The 18,738-nt window shown below is 41.0% G+C and overlaps 1 protein-coding gene across 1 annotated transcript in view; it reads left to right on the top strand.

Annotated features, from left to right (window-relative positions):
- LOC311523331 (uncharacterized protein C3orf22 homolog) overlaps positions 1–18,738 on the top strand; it is a 93,803-nt gene that overhangs the window by 56,055 nt on the left and 19,010 nt on the right. The window contains exons 23-29 of the mRNA XM_084633201.1: positions 2,530–2,698; positions 3,892–3,953; positions 4,679–4,771; positions 5,385–5,445; positions 10,826–10,857; positions 14,469–14,491; positions 18,076–18,150. Coding sequence (XP_084489327.1) covers positions 2,530–2,698; positions 3,892–3,953; positions 4,679–4,771; positions 5,385–5,445; positions 10,826–10,857; positions 14,469–14,491; positions 18,076–18,150 — 515 coding nt within the window. The remainder of the gene's footprint in view (positions 1–2,529; positions 2,699–3,891; positions 3,954–4,678; positions 4,772–5,384; positions 5,446–10,825; positions 10,858–14,468; positions 14,492–18,075; positions 18,151–18,738) is intronic.

Raw genomic sequence — 18,738 nt, 5'->3', positions numbered from 1 at the left:
TGCTGATGACTCAATTGTATATTGGCAAGTCATTTTGAGGTCCCTTCTCAAGTGCATTGATTAAACTCGGGCCTTCTAACACACAGCTAGTGTACTTAGAGTTCACAATAATTCATCATAATTCTGTTTTGTTATGGGGACACCTGCTGGAAGAACTCTGAGCACAAGTAAATTCTGTGCCTGAGAATTTAGCCTGACATGCATCTCATCAAGAATGCCTATTACTGCCTTGTACATTTACCATCTCAGAAAGTAATTTGGGAATGTTTCTATTTTAATCCCTGGGATTACATCTCAAATACAGGGTAGAGTTTAATAATATAAATGTTTTTTAGGGTTTTTTTTCTTCACAGCACTGGAATGAAACCACAAATACTAGCCCTTTCACCAAATAAAAGTCAGTGCAATTGATACTGTTCAAATTTGAACAAAAATTAGAACACATTTTGAAAGAGAAAGTAGTTAAGGACATAGAGGTGAATGGTAATTGGTATAAAATACAACATGGTTTTACAAAAGGCAGATCATGCCAGACAAACCTGATCTCCTTCTTTGAGAAGATAAATAAATTTTTAGACAAAGGAAATGCAGTATATAGATCTAATGTACCTGGATTTCAGTAAGGCATTTGATACAGTTCCACATGGGAAATTATTCGTTAAATTGGAGAAGATGGGGATTAATATGAGAATTGAATGGTGGATAAGAAACTGGTTAAAGGGGAGACTACAATGGGCCATACTGAAAGGTGAACTGTCAGGCTAGAGGGAGGTTATGAATGTAATTCCTCAGGGATCGGTCTTGGGACCAATTTTATTGTATTTCTGACCGTGGCACAAAAAGTAGAAGTGTGCTAATAAAATTTACAGATGACAGAAAGTCGGGAGGGATTGCCAATACGGAGGAGGACTGGAATATCACATAAGAAGATCTGGATGATCTTGTAAACTGGAGTAATAGAAATGGGATGAAATTTAATAGTGCAAAGTACAAGGTCATGCATTTAGGGACTAACAACAAGAATTTTTGCTATAAACTGCGGATTTACCAGTTGGAAGTGACAGAGGAGGAGAAAGACCTAGGTGTATTGGTTGATCGCAGGATGACTATGAGCTGTCAATGTGATGCGGCTATGAAAAAGGCTAATGTAGAGCTAGGATGCATTAGGTGAGGTATTTCCAGCAGAGACAGGGAAGTGTTTGTACCATTATAGAAGGCACTGGTGAGATCTCATCCGGAATACTGTGTGCAGTTTAGGTCTCCCATGTTTAAGAAAGTTTAATTCATTCTGCAACAGGTGCAGAAAAGGGCTATTAGGATGATCGAGGAATGGAAAACCTATCTTTTGAGAGGAGATTCAGAGAGCTTGGTTTGTTTAGCCTAAACAAAGGAAGGCCATGGGGAGATCTGATTGCTCTTTATAAATACATCAGAGGCATAAACACCAGGGAGGGAGGGGAGTTACTTAAGTTAAGCACCAATGTGGACACAAGAACAAATGGCTGTAAAGTGGCTATCAACAAGTTTAGGCTCAAACTTAGGCAAAGGTTTCTAACCATCAGAGGAGTAAAGTTCTGGAACAGCCTTCCAAGGGGAGCAGTAGGGGCAAAAAACCTAACCGGCCTTAAGACTGATCTTGATAAGTTTATGGAGGGGATTGTATGATGGGACTGCCTATGTTGGCATGTGGCCCATTGGTGACTGCCAGTAGCAAAAATCCCCAATGGCTGGAGACAGGACGCTATATGGGGAGGGCTCTGAGTTACTCCAGAGAATTCTTTCCCAGATGTCTGGTTGGTAGTTCTTGCTCATATGCTCAGGGTCTAACTGATTGCCATATTTGGGGTCAAGAAGGAATTTTCCCCCGGATCAGACTGGCAGGGACCCTGGGGGCGCGGGTTGGTTGCCTTCCTCTTCAGCATGGGGCATGGGTCACTGGCAGGTTTAAACTAATGTAAATGATGAATAATCTGTAACTAGTAGTATTTAAACCATGATTTGAGGATGTCAGTAACTCAGCCAGAGGTTCGGGGTCTATTACAGGAGTGGGTGGGTGAGGTTCTGTGGCCTGCAATGTGCAGGAGGTCAGACTAGATCATCACAATGGTCCCTTCTGACCTTAAAGGGCATGAGTCTGTGATACAGCTGTGGGTTTTACAAGCAGCATTGTAGAGAGTTATGGAAAGGCAGCCAAAGACTTTTTTAATGGAATATTGTTCTAATTGCCTGGATTTAGGGCAAATATTTTTATTTCATCTCCATATAACAGATCTCAGTTTGCTTATTGGGCTTTCCTTATGCATAGGAACTCCTGACAGTGTGATCCACAGTGATAGAGACCACAGAATACTGAAGGCAAGATCCACAATGTGGTTCTGAAAGGAGGATTTTGCCCTTAATCAGTACTGACTGGATTTGCCATGTTGCAAGCTGATAGTTTCAAAAATAAGGGATAAGAGAGGGATTTTTTTTAACTGGGCATTTTCCTCCCCCTAACAACCAACACCTGCCTGCTTTATTTTTGTTCAGGTTGCTGAAGCTGAGAGTGAATCCACTGATACAGAATTGCTACAGCAAATCCCAAGCACTGAACAGCAGCAAGTCAGTGAAGAAACAGACAAGGAGAGAAAAAATCTTCTAACAGAGGGAGATTTCTGTTTGGACAAAACTCAGACTTTACAGATGAAGAGAAAAACAGGTATTAAAAGTCTTCTTTTATTGTTGGCTTTTATTGTATATCATAGTTCTACAGATATTCTCCCCAGGCATGAGCCTACTCTTATCAGAGGCAAAACTTACATTGACTTTCATAGTGCAGGTCCAGGGTCTTGAGCTCTATTCTTGGGTCTGCCACTGACTTCCTGATAGCCATGGCCAAGTCATTTAAACTGTCTGTGCCTCAACTTTTCTGTCTGTAAAATGGATACATAATGCTTATATGAAGTGTTATGAGGATTAATTCATTCATGTTGGTAGTGTTTTGAGATCTGATGGAAGATGCTACAAAAGGGAAAATTATTATTATACTAATATGTAAGTACTTGATTAGAGGTGGAGCATGAGCATTGTTCAAATTCTCCTTGCTTTACTCATGCAAGACCTGACTTCAGTGGGAGTACATATATGAGTAAGGAGCAGGATTTGCCCCATATTTGAAAAATGCCTTCTGGATCTGTTATTCACTCAGCAGTGTTGTTGAAGCGTTGTTGGTGCCAGGATATGAGAGAGATAGGTGGGTGAGGTAATATCTTTTTTACTAGACCAACTTCTGTTGGTTCGAGCTTACATAGAGCGCTTCTTCAACACTCAGTGCATAGGTTTCAGAGTAACAGCCATGTTAGTCTGTATTCGCAAAAAGAAAAGGAGTACTTGTGGCACCTTAGAGACTAACCAATTTATTTGAGCATGAGCTTTCGTGAGCTACAGCTCACTTCATCGGATGCATACCGTGGAAACTGCAGAAGACATTATATACACACAGAGACCATGAAACAATACCTCCTCCCACCCCACTGTCCTGCTGGTAATAGCTTATCTAAAGTGATCATCAAGTTGGGCCATTTCCAGCACAAATCCAGGAAATGGCCCAACTTGATGATCACTTTAGATAAGCTATTACCAGCAGGACAGTGGGGTGGAAGGAGGTATTGTTTCATGGTCTCTGTGTGTATATAATGTCTTCTGCAGTTTCCACGGTATGCATCCGATGAAGTGAGCTGTAGCTCACGAAAGCTCATGCTCAAATACATTGGTTAGTCTCTAAGGTGTCACAAGTACTCAGTGCACAGTTCAGCTCTGCTTTCTCTTTCCTGATCCACGCACTCATGCCCACACAGACAATCCTCACAGAAACAAGTCACATTACAGGTTCTTGTTGTCCCTGTTCTGAAGGTTCTGAAAAAAGGAAGAAAAAATCTTCAAAGAGCGACAGATTTCCATCCGGCAAAGAAAAGGTATTCTCCATCACCATAAATGCTACAGTTGGTATTAGTGGGGCATTCACAATGACGCATGTCATAAACAGTGATTACTATTTCTGAAGGGTTTTTATTAAGTTCTTACAACAATCCTAAAATTGGTAGCTAAGATACATTAATGATAAGTGCCATAGAAAAGTCCAGGAGGAATAGGATGTGAACAGTGTGCAGTAAATAAGTCCTAGTGCCACACTTTAAGCAGTAAGGACTCGGAGAACATAAAATATTAAATAACTGCTCATCTTCATGAGCACCATGAATTCTGTGCACTGAATGAGGCAGGGGCCTTGTGGAAAAAAATGGCATAGTATGTGATCATGCAATTAAAGACTGTATTATAATGCAAATGTACAAGGAAGCCAGATTGGGTCACACAGACAACCTTAATTTTGGTATATTCTAACTTTGAGTGCTTGCCTTTGCAACCTTAATGATCTTTTAACATAGTTGGTTGTGAGTAATAGCCTACAGATGGGCTCAACTCACAAAATTCCAAATTCAGATTTGGATTTTGAGCATCCCCAAAACTGAGGGGTTCAGATCTCAGGTTCTGATTGGGCCCATCTCTAATAAAAACCCATAGCAATTTAATATGATTTTAAAAATATATTCCTTGCTACTAAACAGGGTGTTTCCCTACTTGTGGAGTTTGCTCTTATATAATATGTTCTTAAACTTGCCTTATTTTAATTATGATTTAGAAGCTTGTGCCCAGGAAATTATCCAGTTCAGAAGGTGCTGGTCTGAGAAAGACACGTACTCCAAAACATAAAAGATTTTCCTCAGAGATGCAGGTACCTGTTGTTGCAAACATAGGTGCTCTCCCAAAAATGTTACCAGTTTACCTCAACTGCTGTTGGATGGCAGGATGGCAGAGCTCGGTGATCAATTTAGATTCCAGTTTCACAGTGGAAGTTTTTTATTCATTCAGAAAACTCATGAATATTAATAATACACAGAAGCCTCCTTTAAATTGGTGATTCTATAAGATGATAACTCAGAAGAGAATCAAGTTTTGCTAAATACAAATCTTAAGTCAGATTTATTAAACAAATTATTAATGTTTTCATGTGAATCAGGCTATCTCGCAGATTTTTCCAGAATTGCCCATGCCAATAAAATTGGGGGAAGAGAGAGAAATTCTGTAGCTAATATTAACAAACTTGGCAGATTAACAGTGCAAGGTCCCAGTATTCAAGTGGAGTATTACATGCTTGAACCTGTAGTCTCCACAGACCTCTGTACTAATTGTCAGACAGCTACAATCTGCCCCATTTAATACACATAGGTTACTGTGCTGAGGCTCTTGTGGTCTGTGCTGGGTAAAGTTTGGCCAACCTACTGTAGTGTATCTCCCCGCTTGTTTATTAAAAAAAGAAAAATGTTGATTTATTTTTTTTAAATCAGAACGCCATGATGGCTAGAGACCCCAAGACTGTCTCCCGGGCCCATTCAGCTGTTCCTATAGGTGAGGTCAGATATTCCAACTCTATTATAAGTTTGCACTTGAAATGGTAGACATTAACATTCTCTTTTTCACAATGTGATCCCAATAAACATTTTGCAGTAATGAATCAAATAGCTCATGATAAACCTTATAGGAACTAAAATTCTTTTATAATTAAATAAACAGTATAAATTGTTGAATATCATCATACCTGATAAGACTGCAGGCCCAGAAATCTGGAGCCTTATACATCATACAGTGATGTAATTTGGATGTTTGAACATACAGTGACTTATTTGCACACTTTCTCTTTTGCCCCCCTACCAAGTATCTACCCTGCCCCTGCTTTTCTTTGGCTCCCCAGGGTTTCCTCACTAACCTTTCCCCCTCCTTGATTTTCCTCATCTCCCCCACAGTGTACTGCCTGACAATAGCAGACATTCCTAAAGCATGGTCCTCAACTGCCCACAGTCATAGAAATATGGCTAGAGTGAATGCCTACTTAGCTCCACTCTATATATCATATTGCCTAGCCACATATCTATAGTTTTGGATGAGCTGGAAAATATGCTGTAGGCAGGATCTCTATAGTTAGACTCTTAGGAGGACTCCTTGGAGTGTCCCTGATTAAGTGTTTATCTACACATGAAAATTAATCTGGAATAAAATAGGGTGTGGATTAACTATTCTTGATTTACTACATGTGTGGATGCTCTTATTGCAGAATAAGAGTGCCTTATTCTGAACTGGTTTAATCCATTTATGAATAAGGAACTCTTAATCCATTTTGGAATCTAATCTCATTCAGAATAAAACACTCTTATTCCAGAATAAGAGTGTCCGCACAGGGAGTTAACCTGGAATTCTTATTACAGAATAACTCCCCATATAGACAAGACTTTCAAGTCCTAGGGCAATCCTTCAAGAACTCTAACCAGAGTGATGCAGCCAGAGCACCTTCTCCACATAGCTCCCCTGCTCTCCCAGTGACAGCAAGAGATAGGAGCAGGTGCCAATATCAGCAGTTTACTGACAAATCTAGATGATTTTAACAGCTCTCTATCCCAAGTCATTGCCACAATGGAAGCAGGACTGTTCAGTGTTACAGTCAGACCCTATAGTGCTAACAGCTAAAGAAGGGTCTCTATGAGTTCAGGCGGTAGGGGCCTGTGCTTTTGGAGCAGGAAAATCTGTATTCTGTTATCTCCACTGTTGCTGGGATGTTCTGAATGACCATAGTGGAGTCTAGTGACAGCCATGAAGTGGACATGTGGCAACTGTGAAATTCTAAAGGGCCTCAGATTTGTTGAAATATGATGTATTCTTTCTAAATTTCTCTTGGTTTACAACCTGTTGTCTCCAATGTGATTGTCAGGTGCATAAATGGGGCCGAATTTAACGACCAGTGTTTAGTAAATTTGTCACTCTGTTTTTGAACCAGGAATGGTCTGTTTCATTGACTAAGAATATTAGTGTTTTAGAAGTTTCCAACAAATGCCTTTGCCCTCCCAAGAGCTGTATTAATTCTTCAGCCAAATATTTGTCGAAACATTGTTGCCATGCAATGTCCTTCACTGACCTGAAGGTGGAGCAAAGGCCCTGCTTGTTTTTAAACTTTGTTCTAAAGCCAAATCTTTCTATATTACTGGTTTCAGAGTAACAGCCGTGTTAGTCTGTATTCGCAAAAAGAAAAGGAGTACTTGTGGCACCTTAGAGACTAACCAATTTATTTGAGCATAAGCTTTCGTGAGCTACAGCTCACTTATGCTCAAATAAATTGGTTAGTCTCTAAGGTGCCACAAGTACTCCTTTTCTTTCTATATTACTGATCTTGAACGCTGACCATGAGGCCCATTAGAGTCAGTGGGGATAAAGCGGGGGCAGACTGGAGATTACATTTACAAATATTTATATTACAGAAAAATTCAGTTATTTGGCAACAGCCTATTGCACATTCAGAAATGAAGCTTGGAGCAGGGGATCCTTCACTCTTTGTGCTCTTGTGAGCACCCCTATTGGCTAATGCCCATGAATGAATTGATTGTACCTTCTTTTTCAAAGAACTAGGTCATTGTATTCCACAAGGGTTTGAATTAGAGGAGAAATAAAAGGTTAAAGGGGAATATAATTGAACAAAGGCAAAGCATCCCATTCAGCTCTGTTTGCCTTTATTACTGAAATTGGGGTGGGGGAAAGTAGTCAGGTCATGAAATTCAAACCTCGTGGCTGAAAAGGCCCCATCATAAAATACTTATTTTTCTATGTTACCAGTAAGCGCCTGGCAGCAGCAAACGAGAGAACTGGGTTTGATGTGGGGCAAAATTCAGAGCTTATTAACAGTGTAAATTCAGAGTAACTCCATGTATTTGAGCTTAATAGAGTTACTCTGGCTTTACTCAGCTATTCCTGAGATCAGAGTCTGGCCAGAGTCTGCAGGGTGTGCTGCAAAAGTAGCAGACTAATCTTCCAGAGCGGATGCAGAAAGCATGATGGTGCTCAGCAACTGCTGGTCCAGCTGGAGTGAGCTTAATGGAGCTGCAATGAAAGCTCTGATTCTGCTAGGCTTATATACTGAGAGTTATGATATTCTAGAAAAAATAAGATATTTATGAAGGGGACTTGTGTCTCTATGTCCCCAATGGATTTGGTGCTTCCTAAAGTTAGTTTTCTGGCTTCAAAGTAGATGGTATACATTTCTATTGATCTGTTATCTAGAAGTATGGGATAACGGTGGCATTCAGATTTTCAGAAAGTTCCATGACAGCATAGAAATTTCTTTTCATAGAATCACAGGACTGGAAGGGATCTCGAGAGGTCATCTAGTCCAGTCCCCTGCACTCATGGCAGGACTAAGTATTATCTAGACCATCCCTGACAGGTTTTTGTCTAACCTGCTCTTAAAAATCTCCAATGATGGAGATTCCACAACCTCTCCAGGCAGTTTATTCCAGTGCTTAACCACAATGACAGTTAGGAAGTTTTTCCTAATGTCCAACCTAAACTGCCCTTGCTGCAATTTAAGCCCATTGCTTCTTGTCCTGTCCTTAGAGGTTAAGAAGAACAATTTTTCTCCCTCCTCCTTGTAACAACCTTTTATGTACTTGAAAACTGTTATCATGTCCCTTCTCAGTCTTCTCTTTTCCAGACTAAACAAATCCAATTTTTTCAATCTTCCTTCATAGGTCATGTTTTCTAGACCTTTAATCATTTTTGTTGCTTTTCTCTGGACTTTCTCCAATTTGTCCACATCTTTCCTGAAATGTGGCACCCAGAACTGGACACAATACTTCAGTTGAGGACTAATCAGCGTGGGGTAGAGCTGAAGAATTACTTCTCATATTTTGCTTACAACACTCCTGCTAATACATCCCAGAATAATGTTCCCTTTTTTTTTTTTTTTTTTTTTTTTGCATTAATGGTATCACTGTCAAAATTCAGCGCAAATGCTATTGGAACTAACATCCTTTATCCACCCTAAATAACTAATTATTATTTTACAGTTTATAAAATGCACCTCTTGGTGTGTGCACAAAAGTATCAAATCACATACATCAGGATCTAAAATGACATAAGGAAGCAAGTCTTAGTCCAACTCAGGCTCTGTCAGGCCAATGAGGAAAACAAACTCCAGAGTCAAAAGCCTGTTACTGAGAACCCCATTGCACCAGCTCCCAGACCTTTTATCTAGGATTTGCTAGCTGATGCACCCCTGCTGATCTTAACCATTGGGATAAAACATGATGAGAAAGACAGTGGCTAAGGTGACAGTGGCTAAGGTAGCCAGGATCCAAATTGCATAGTGCTTTGTAGATCGGAGATATTGTGCAAAGGCATTTCCTTTTGTATTTTAAAACATGGGATGTGAAATACTTAGTCTTATTCTGACAGGTTTCAGAGTAACAGCCGTGTTAGTCTGTATTCGCAAAAAGGAGTACTTTTTTGTGGCACCTTAGAGACTAACCAATTTATTTGAGCATAAGCTTTCGTGAGCTACAGCTCACTTCATCGGATGCATCCGATGAAGTGAGCTGTAGCTCACGAAAGCTTATGCTCAAATAAATTGGTTAGTCTCTAAGGTGCCACAAGTACTCCTTTAGTCTTATTCTGATAATTTACACCTCCATGTAAGCTCTGACATATGTCATGGACTGTCTACTTCTCAGAGTTAGGCACTACTCCGTTCCTTTGTATTGCTGACATTCTAGAAAGCAGCACAAACATCTCACCAAAATTAGCACTTTGAGAAGAGAAATAACATCTTGGCATCAGTCACTGATAATATGATGCCAATTCTGACATTTCTGCCAACGATGTAAAAGCAGGTTAGTTCCCCCATGTTTGACAGCCTAGCCTTTAGGTACAGTAAGTAAAGTACACATCAGGTAAGGTCCTTCATTCTCCAGCCTACTTTTAATTATAATTGCTGTCATCCTCATTTCTTTTGTGAAAGCTGCAAATCCACTTGGGGTTCTGGCAAGCTGATCTCTGACAATATCAAATGTTCTAAGAACTCTTAATCGAAGGCAGCTCATGAAAGCACTCCAGGGAACACTTTATTCTCTGTGTTTAAAAGGACATGAAAGTACAATAGCTCTCTTTATACTGGTATAAAAGCAGCCGATTGAACTTGTCAGTTTAATAAATAATACAGTTGCTTCCATCAGACACTGTTAATAGACTCCTGCCTGGACTAATGTTGTATTGAGTTGTTCAAGTGCTTACATGTTGTCTACCTGTGTCTTCCCTGGGTTAATCCCCTTTTATCTCCTGAAGGTAGAGCTTTCAGTAATAGCCTCCGAAGGGCATGAGGTCCACCACTCTTCATCTCCCACCCCATTTTTGTGTGTAGTGTTGCAGCAGCAAACTACTTATTTTCCTGGATAGGCCAGTTGGCTGGCTCGCATCTCATGTTTGGAGAGATTCAAATGCACTTGTACATGTAGAATCACTGACATTTTGTATTAGAGGGGGTCAGAGTAGAGGTGGTCGCAAGATGAAAAATTTGGATCAGGATTTTCAAGCACCCCAAACTTCACGGGTGTTTCATTCCAGATGTTTATTTCAGTCCATTATAAAAATATGGACCAGCTGCAAAATTCATCTCTATGTTTGGATTTCAATCCTAAATTCAGGTTTTTTTGGGCCCATCCCTATTTTTGTGTTAACATGAGCAAAAATGCCATTTGTTTTATATGGAGAGTAACACACTCAGTGCTTTATGTTTCTAAAAGGTCAGGCCAGTGTCTGCACTATTGTGAGTGATATGCTGGGGAACACGAGACAGGGCACAAATGCAAAGGCAGAAGAAACGTACAAGTAACATTAATAGCTAGAGATTATAAAATCTTTTGTCGTGTTGGCTCTTGCTTATTTTTCTATTTTTTTTCCCTCTCTGTGCCAGCAGAAAAAATGATTCCTACTCCTCCACCTGAGGTATGTGATAAACAAGGGGGGGAAAGACGCATTTATCATTGGGAATATGTTCCAAAGACTTTCATGACCAGAATTTCTGCTTTGAAAATATGGCTCGTGGTATTGATGTTACGCATGTTCAGATTTTTTAAGAACCCCAGAGTGCTTCCTGTCTGACTCCCTGAAGATTGTGTTTCTCCAATTTAAAACCCATTTCCCTTAGACAATGATCCATGCAATGCCACCCTTGTCCCTGCTGACACAGATTGGACAAATTCCCTTTGGGGTCCAGCAGAGCTCCAGCTTCACTGGTTACAGGGATTGCTGTTGAGGTGGTATGAATTGGCTTGGCACCTATTTGCAGGATCATTCTGATTGTAGTGGATGTTTACTGGTCCTGGAGTCAGTAATTCATTTGATTCATAGCACTCTTGCTGTTTATCTGTAATAATCTATCTGGGCGTGTTTACTGGAAACATGCAAGAACAGGGGAGCCAATATCAATCAAAACGAAATGACTCAACCTCAACATTAGCTGTTAAAAATAACAAATGTACTTATGTGGGAGTGATGGAGCAGTGGGTAGGGTTCTAACCTACCACTGAAGGGAACAGGGTTCAGTTATCTGCCGTGCTATAAACTACCTGTGTAATCCTCAGCAAGTTACTTAGTATGTCTGTGCTTCAGTTCCCCACCTATAAAATGGGGATAATATAGGCCTGCCCTACCTCACAGGGTTGTTGTGAGAAGAAATACATTAAAGCAATGAGGTGTTTAGATACTGCAGTAATGGGTACCATGTAACTAACATAGAGAGTCTGCTCAAATAAAGGGGATTTACATTGTGTGGAGAGGATCAACAGATTTGGGTTCTTTCAGACCAAAAGGGGAAAGAGTTCCAAACTAAAGCTCTTTTCCCCAGACTCCTATGTGTTCAAATCCAGCAGCTATAACCTGTTAGCAAGAGGACTTCTTCTGGTTTCAACTGTTGCAGCAATGCTTGCAAAGAGGCTTTTCTGCAGCCCTTCCACATTGTAATTGAAAGTTGAACTGAAATGCTTTTCATTTTAAATATCAAAATGATTTGAAATCCAAAATCCTGGGCTGGAGGCATGTATGGGCTTCAAAATGATAAATACATGCATTTAAAAAACAAAATGCTCTTGTTGAAAACTGCCAGCTCTGAGTTCGGGATTCTGCATGTGCGCAGCTAGAACTGATAACGTTACCAAAACCTAAATGAGTATCAGAAAGGCAGCTTGTTGCTCTGCATTGAGTGCTATTGATCCCTTCATGATTCCTGTGTGAAAGACACAGAACTCTGATCTCAGGGCTAGTTAAGTCATTCAGTTCATTTTCAGAACCATGCTGCTGTGAAGCTTTGCTTTTTTTTTTTTTTTTTAAATGTTCATAAAGGTAGGGATTATTTCTGTTCTCTGCAGCCTGTGAGTAATTGCTGCTTCTGTCAGTAAATGGACTGGTTTCTTCCTGTGCCCAATATGTGCAAAGACTGTTAACGATATCTGCAATAAACACCTGAGTACTAGGCATACTCTGCACGTTTTGCATCTGAATGACGTGTCAGGGAACTAAGCCCTCCTTGATATTCTGTTGCCTTTAAACACCATCTAAGCACTGAATGTAGGAGCTTGGGAATGAGATACAGAGCCTTTCCCTTTTAGATCACCAGATTACTGATTGAGGCACATTAGCAAGGGGTATTGTATGGGAAGTTTGTCCTGCTGCTTCTTATGTTGTACTTACTCTTTGCAGAGATGATAAGGTTTCCAGTGTTGTCAAACTGGCATCTTTCATGAGCTCATGCTCATGTGGATATTCCCGACTGGATTTAAAGAAGTGATTATTTCTTTTCATTAGCAATTGAGGTCATTTGGTTAAAATGGCTGCCAAAACATAATGGCATAGAGCAGAAGAATTAGGAAGCTGGGATTTGCAGCCATGTGTTCCAGTTGCTAGTTCCCCATTCATGCAATAACACAGCACGATAAACATGAATGTGTCATGTGTGCTAAAGAGCATGTTGCCACAGAGACCAGGAAGCTCAATGTTCTTAGCAACAATGCGGTTAAAGGATACAGCAAACTTTTTCTCTTGGGCCTTTTTCTCTTGGGTCCTGGTTGCATCTCAGCTGTGCTCTACCACTAAGGCTAGCAAGGGAAAGGATCTGGCATTGCAGATGGGAGCATACCAGGTATTCCAAGCAGGAAAAATTGTAGCTCCGTGTGTTAACCGCAGCTGATGAAGTGCCTGCGGTTAATCAAAGCACCGTGTTGTGTGTTGTCACTGACTAGCAGCCTGTGCGTAGAGAAAGGGGAGTTATTCTTTAATTTATTTATGATTTGTATAGTGCAAACAGTGCACTCGCTGCTTTACAAAAGGGTTTGAAGACCAGGTCCCTTCCCTGAAGATCTCATAATCTAGGTGGGCACTATACAGACAAATAACAGGGGGATGGGCTGCAGCCAAGGCAAAATGAGTGAACAGTGACTTGTTAGCACCAAAGAGAAAAGGAGTACTTGTGGCACCTTAGAGACTAACACATTTATTTGAGCATAAGCTTTCGTGAGCTATAGCTCACTTCATCGGATGCATTCAGTGGAAAATACAGTGGGGAAATTTATATACCTAGAGAACATGAAACAATGGATGTTACCATACACACTGTAAGGAGAGTGATCACTTAAGATGAGCTATTACCAGCAGGAGAGCGGGGTGGGGGGGGGGAGAGAAAACCTTTTGTAGTGATAATTAAGGTGGACCATTTCCAGCAGTTGACAAGAACGGCTGAGGAACAGCGGAGGGGAGGAGGGGGATAAACATGGGAAAATAGTTTTACTTTGTGTAATGACCCATCCACTCCCAGTCTCTATTCAAGCCTAAGTTAATTGTATCCAGTTTGCAAATTAATTCCAATTCAGCAGTCTCTCCTTGGAGTCTGTTTTTGAAGTTTTTTTGTTGAAAAATTGCCACTTTTAGGTCCCCACTGTTCCTCAGAGGTTCTTGTCAACTGCTGGAACTGGCCCACCTTGATTATCACTACAAAAGGTTTCCCCCTTCCACCCCGCCCCGCTCCGCTCTCCTGCTGGTAATAGCTCATCTTAAGTGATCACTCTTCTTACAGTGTGTATGGTAACATCCATTGTTTCATGTTCTCTATGTATATAAATCTCCCCACTGTATTTTCCACTGAATGCATCCGATGAAATGAGCTGTAGCTCATGAAAGCTTATGCCCAAATAAATTGGTTAGTCTCTAAGGTGCCACAAGTACTCCTTTTCTTTTTGCGAATACAGACTAACACAGCTGCTACTCTGAAACTTGTTAGCACCAGTCATTTTGCCCATGGGTCTTTTTGCATGTTGTGGATCTTTGTTTGAGGGAGGGAAGTTACTTAAGAAGATAAAGATTTTTAGTTATCTAGCTTGGTATCAGTTCAGGGGAGAGGGCTCCCTTTAGGCCCAATCTTGCTAAGTACTAAGCACCCACACCTCCCAGAGAAGTCAATGGGCATTGAGGATGCTCAGCCCTATGCAGGGTTGGACCCTTTGACTCCAATCTCTTTAGCTAGAAATCATGTTGTTTTATCTAATGCTTGTCTCTGTCTTTTTCAGGCTCTGGCACCAGCTGAGAAAAGGTATGCATAATGGGATGATTAAGTCATGTGTTTCCAAATAATCAAAGGCACGCTGTTTCTGCTAGGCAAGAATGTGGTTTCTTTTATAAGACATCTAGCCAGATTCAGGATTTCTTTGGGATTTTTAATTTCTTCGAAGGATACTGAAGGAAAACTGAATCTGGTTAAGGCTGGTTCTGCTCTCTTATATACCCAGGGCCAGATGTAATCTCATTCATATTCTTTTCATGTTTCAGCAGACAGAAAATAACTTTGCAGTCTGATTTCATTCCCTAGAGAAAATTGTTCCTATTGTGACAGTGTTTCAAAGCATTTCACACTGACATCGTATTCTGTGTATGTTTCTGGCAATGACTGCAGCTCAGGAAAGACACTTCAGTGAAACAGGTGGGGAGGAGGACAGATTATTCATTGTTACTATTTAGTATTTGTATTATCATAGTGCCCAAGAGGCTCAGTCATGGACCAGGGCCCCAGTGCACTAGGCACTTTACAAACACAGAACAAAAAGACAGTCTTGCCCCAAAGAGCATATTCTTTTTTTTTTTTTTTTTTCCAAAACCATTCTCTTCCCTCGTCCCCATGTAATGAATTCCTAACTCAGTAAGTGCCTCCAGCTTGGGGTGTCTCCCCTTCACTTCACTGTACTCTTACAAACATTGAAGCCAATTGGACTACTCATATGCTTAAAGTTAGGCCAGTGCTTTAATACCTTGCTGAATTAGGGCCAAATTGTGCCATTTAGGGACTGGCCCATGTTTGGATCCAGCAGAGCTACAGCACCTGGGGGAAACTCCAGGACATCACATGCTTCCAATATTTGCGCTCCCAGTAATGCAGGAAACAGTGCATGCCCGTCCCCAAACAGAAGGGCTGTGATGGAGCCTGGCTCTTACACTGCCCTGTTGGGCTAGACACAGCCTGGTCCTTATGGGGCATGTTCTCCCCTCTTCCTGTGAACATACTAGTTTTGTCTTGGTTCATGAGCACCCATGTGCTGGTTGCGATCCCTGCTTTTCGGCTTCGTTCTTATGAGCCAGCATTGTATTGAAATGCACAGGAATCTATTCTTGAGGATGTCTACTTTTCCTCGTCGGGTCATTTAAATGACACAGAGATAGTGAGTTAATTGAGGCTAGTGTGCTCCTTGTAACAAAAAGGATGTGTTTGTAGAGAGGGGAAGGAATAGCAAATTTGGGCAGCAGCATCACAGCATGGTCTTCTAGACAGCATTTTGCAGCTCCAAGATACAGCCTCAGGGGAAAGAATGACGAAGAACACCAGGCTTCCCTTAGAGCATCCTGCTTATAAAACTGGGGAACAATGTTGCCCTTAGTAGCCAACCTCAGGGAGCAGAGAATTTCTTGTGGATATTGAAAGGTCAAATACTGTCTTTCAAACAGAGGGATTGTACTTTTAACCATAGCATGGTGTTTAACTTTGGTCAAAGGCATCATAGGGGCACACCTGATTTGCTGTAAAGGAACCAGTCACAACGAGCCTCATTTTTCATATGAAGGAGTAGCTCAGAGACTGCCATGGTCATAGGCCAGAGAATGAAATTGACTCTCTGGCCTGGTGGCTAGGGAACTCACTTAGGAAGTAGGAGACCCAAGTTTGAAACCCTGTGCCACAGGTGCCGACTTCTAGTTTTCCCTGGGGTGCTCTGCCCCGAGGCCCCACCCCCACTCCGCCCCTTCTTCCGAGGCCCCGCCCCTCCCCCCGCCGCCCCTCTCCGCCCTCCCCCAAGCACCTCCCTGAGCTTTTTGGTGGCGCAGCCACTAGTATTTTCCAGAGTCAGCTTCTATGCCCTGTGCCAATGACAAATCATGTATGTGCAGTGGAACAGCTTCAGCAGAAGAGCTTGGGAGTGCTCCACCCCTGAATACCTCATAACCCAGTGGCTAGGGTATTGTCCTGCAGAATTTTCAGTCTTACTGTAATTCTCTTTTTCGATATTGAATGTGGCCATAAAGAATTGGATGAAATAATGAGAAAACCCTACTAAACAAAACATCTAGGGGGCCATTCTGCACCTGAAGACCCATGACTTTCAGTGTAAGATTTATGCTACTGTCCTTTTCATCCCCTCACGTACAAGAGAGCCAGCATCATGTGGGAGTCACCCTCCCAGCCAGAACCCAGCAACTGATCTTTTATGTTTGAAGGGCACCATTTCCCAGGTTGGAATTTATCCTTGTGGAGCCATATAATCTCACTTTGGATTGTATGGCCCATATTTAAACACAGCGTTTTTTATCAGTAGCCAAAGGAGGAAGAAAAACAGTGTATGGATTAAAGTTAAGCGTGCTCTATTTGAGAAATGTTTCTGTTAGAAGCTGTAAAGCTTTTAGCAATAAAGACTAGAATGACTTTGTGTAAATAAATTTTATGCTGTTCTGTATTGATTCTCTCTCTCAGTGACTCCTGGATCAAATGTGTTCCTTTTGCAATTCAAATGGTGATTTTTTCTAACAGCCATTACTCCAAACCCTGAGGATCTGAAAACCAAGCTTTTATCTGCCTCTTATATCATCTCTTGGTATAAAAATCTTCCCATCAACATATAGCTGATCATTTAGCAGATAATCTGTAAAGCACGGTAAAAACTAGCTTCCCTAGCTCCATTGGCTCTGCACCATAAAAGGAGCACTCATGTTTTAAAGAACCAGTTCTGTTTAGTGCCAGTTATTCTGTTCCCTTCGGTTCCAAAATGCTTTTACTGAGCATGCTTATCTCCTTACAAACCTGAACAGTTTCCTGAGAAACAAGGTCTTCACACCACATTCCCTCTGCTTGAATCAAATGGTAACAGTGGTGACTATGTGTATACAAAGTTGACAAATAGTACAGGGCAGCTCTGCCCTGCCTTTGAGTGCGGGGGAGCTGGAGATGAAAACGGCTTTTGTTGAACCTGTGTAAAGGTTTGATCTGCCAGCTCTGCCATTGAATCGCTGCTTGCACAAGCCACTGTGCCACCTTTAAACAAGACCTTGTTAGATGATCAGATTTTATTTTAATCACTCGAACACCCAGTTTTCATTCTTAAAACCTGTCAGGCGCACACGGTCTCTGCTGAGCTATTAATGGTTTGAGAGCCCCTGATAAGGTAAAACATTAATGATGGTTCAGGTCAGATTGGGGGATCGGGGTTGTAAAGAGAACTAGAATGGCCTCCATGTCATGAGCTTATAGCAGTACTGCCTCAAGTGACATTGCGCAACCAGGAAAAAGAAGCAACTTTGGAAATTAACAAAGTAAAAAGGTGAGTGAGTGGCTACGGGATTTTTATAAAACATCCTATGCTGTCTTTTTCACTAACTTAATAAGGCTGCCATTCCAAAATGAACATAGATAAAGAGAGAGGGTTCCTTATGAGAGAGAGAAAATTAGGTTTGTTTTATTTGAGAGGTAAAAAATAAAAACTTTAAAAAGAACATTTCTCTTAGTGCATCCTGATTCTGTCAATTTCTTAAACAAACAAAACGACTCAAAAATACAATCTCTAAGTTTCTATATTAAAAATAATTGTCAGTTTCTTGATTATAACTCTCAGTTGAGTCATGCTGAATTTTTCTCCCTAGGACCTTTCTGAGGAAGAAAATTTATCAACAGAAAGATGGTAGCAATGTGAGCTGGAGTGATAAAGCCCTAGTGAGGTGCAGTATTTTGAACCTTAAGCCATGTTACAGTATCTATTGCTGCTTCTGTTTATGTTGTAATACCCAGAATGTGCTAGGTGCTGTACAAACACAGAACAAAACATGTAGTCCCAACCTCAAAGAGCTTCTGCCTAAAGGTAATGCTAAGAGGAACAGGTTTTTGCTGAATACTGCAGAGCTCTGAGGCCAGTAGAGATGTTTAATAAAATAATTTGTCCCTTTGTGACCCAATTTCTTTTCATAGCTACCAAAGTTCATCCTTTTCAGGATACTGGGCCAGTCACTAAACAGAATCCTCCAGGGTGGAAATACCTTGTTTTACTCTAGCATCTGAAAAGGAGCACTTGTGGCACCTTAGAGACTAACAAATTTATTTGAGCATAATAAGCTTATGCTCAAATAAATTTGTTAGTCTCTAAGGTGCCATAAGTACTCCTTTTCTTTTTGACAATATAAACTAACACAGCTGCTACTCTGAAATCTAGCATCTGAGGATCTCAAACCATGCCATTGACATTGCAGCACCCCGTGAGATAGGCTAGCATTGTTTTAGCTGTTTGGGACCTGAGGTAGTACGGATGAGTT

The sequence above is a fragment of the Lepidochelys olivacea genome (assembly GCF_965140295.1).
Source record: "Lepidochelys olivacea isolate rLepOli2 genome assembly, chromosome: 7".
NCBI classification, from domain to species: Eukaryota; Metazoa; Chordata; order Testudines; family Cheloniidae; genus Lepidochelys; species Lepidochelys olivacea.
Note: the sequence above shows the minus strand (reverse complement) of the source record. Positions and strands in the feature narration are given on the sequence as shown.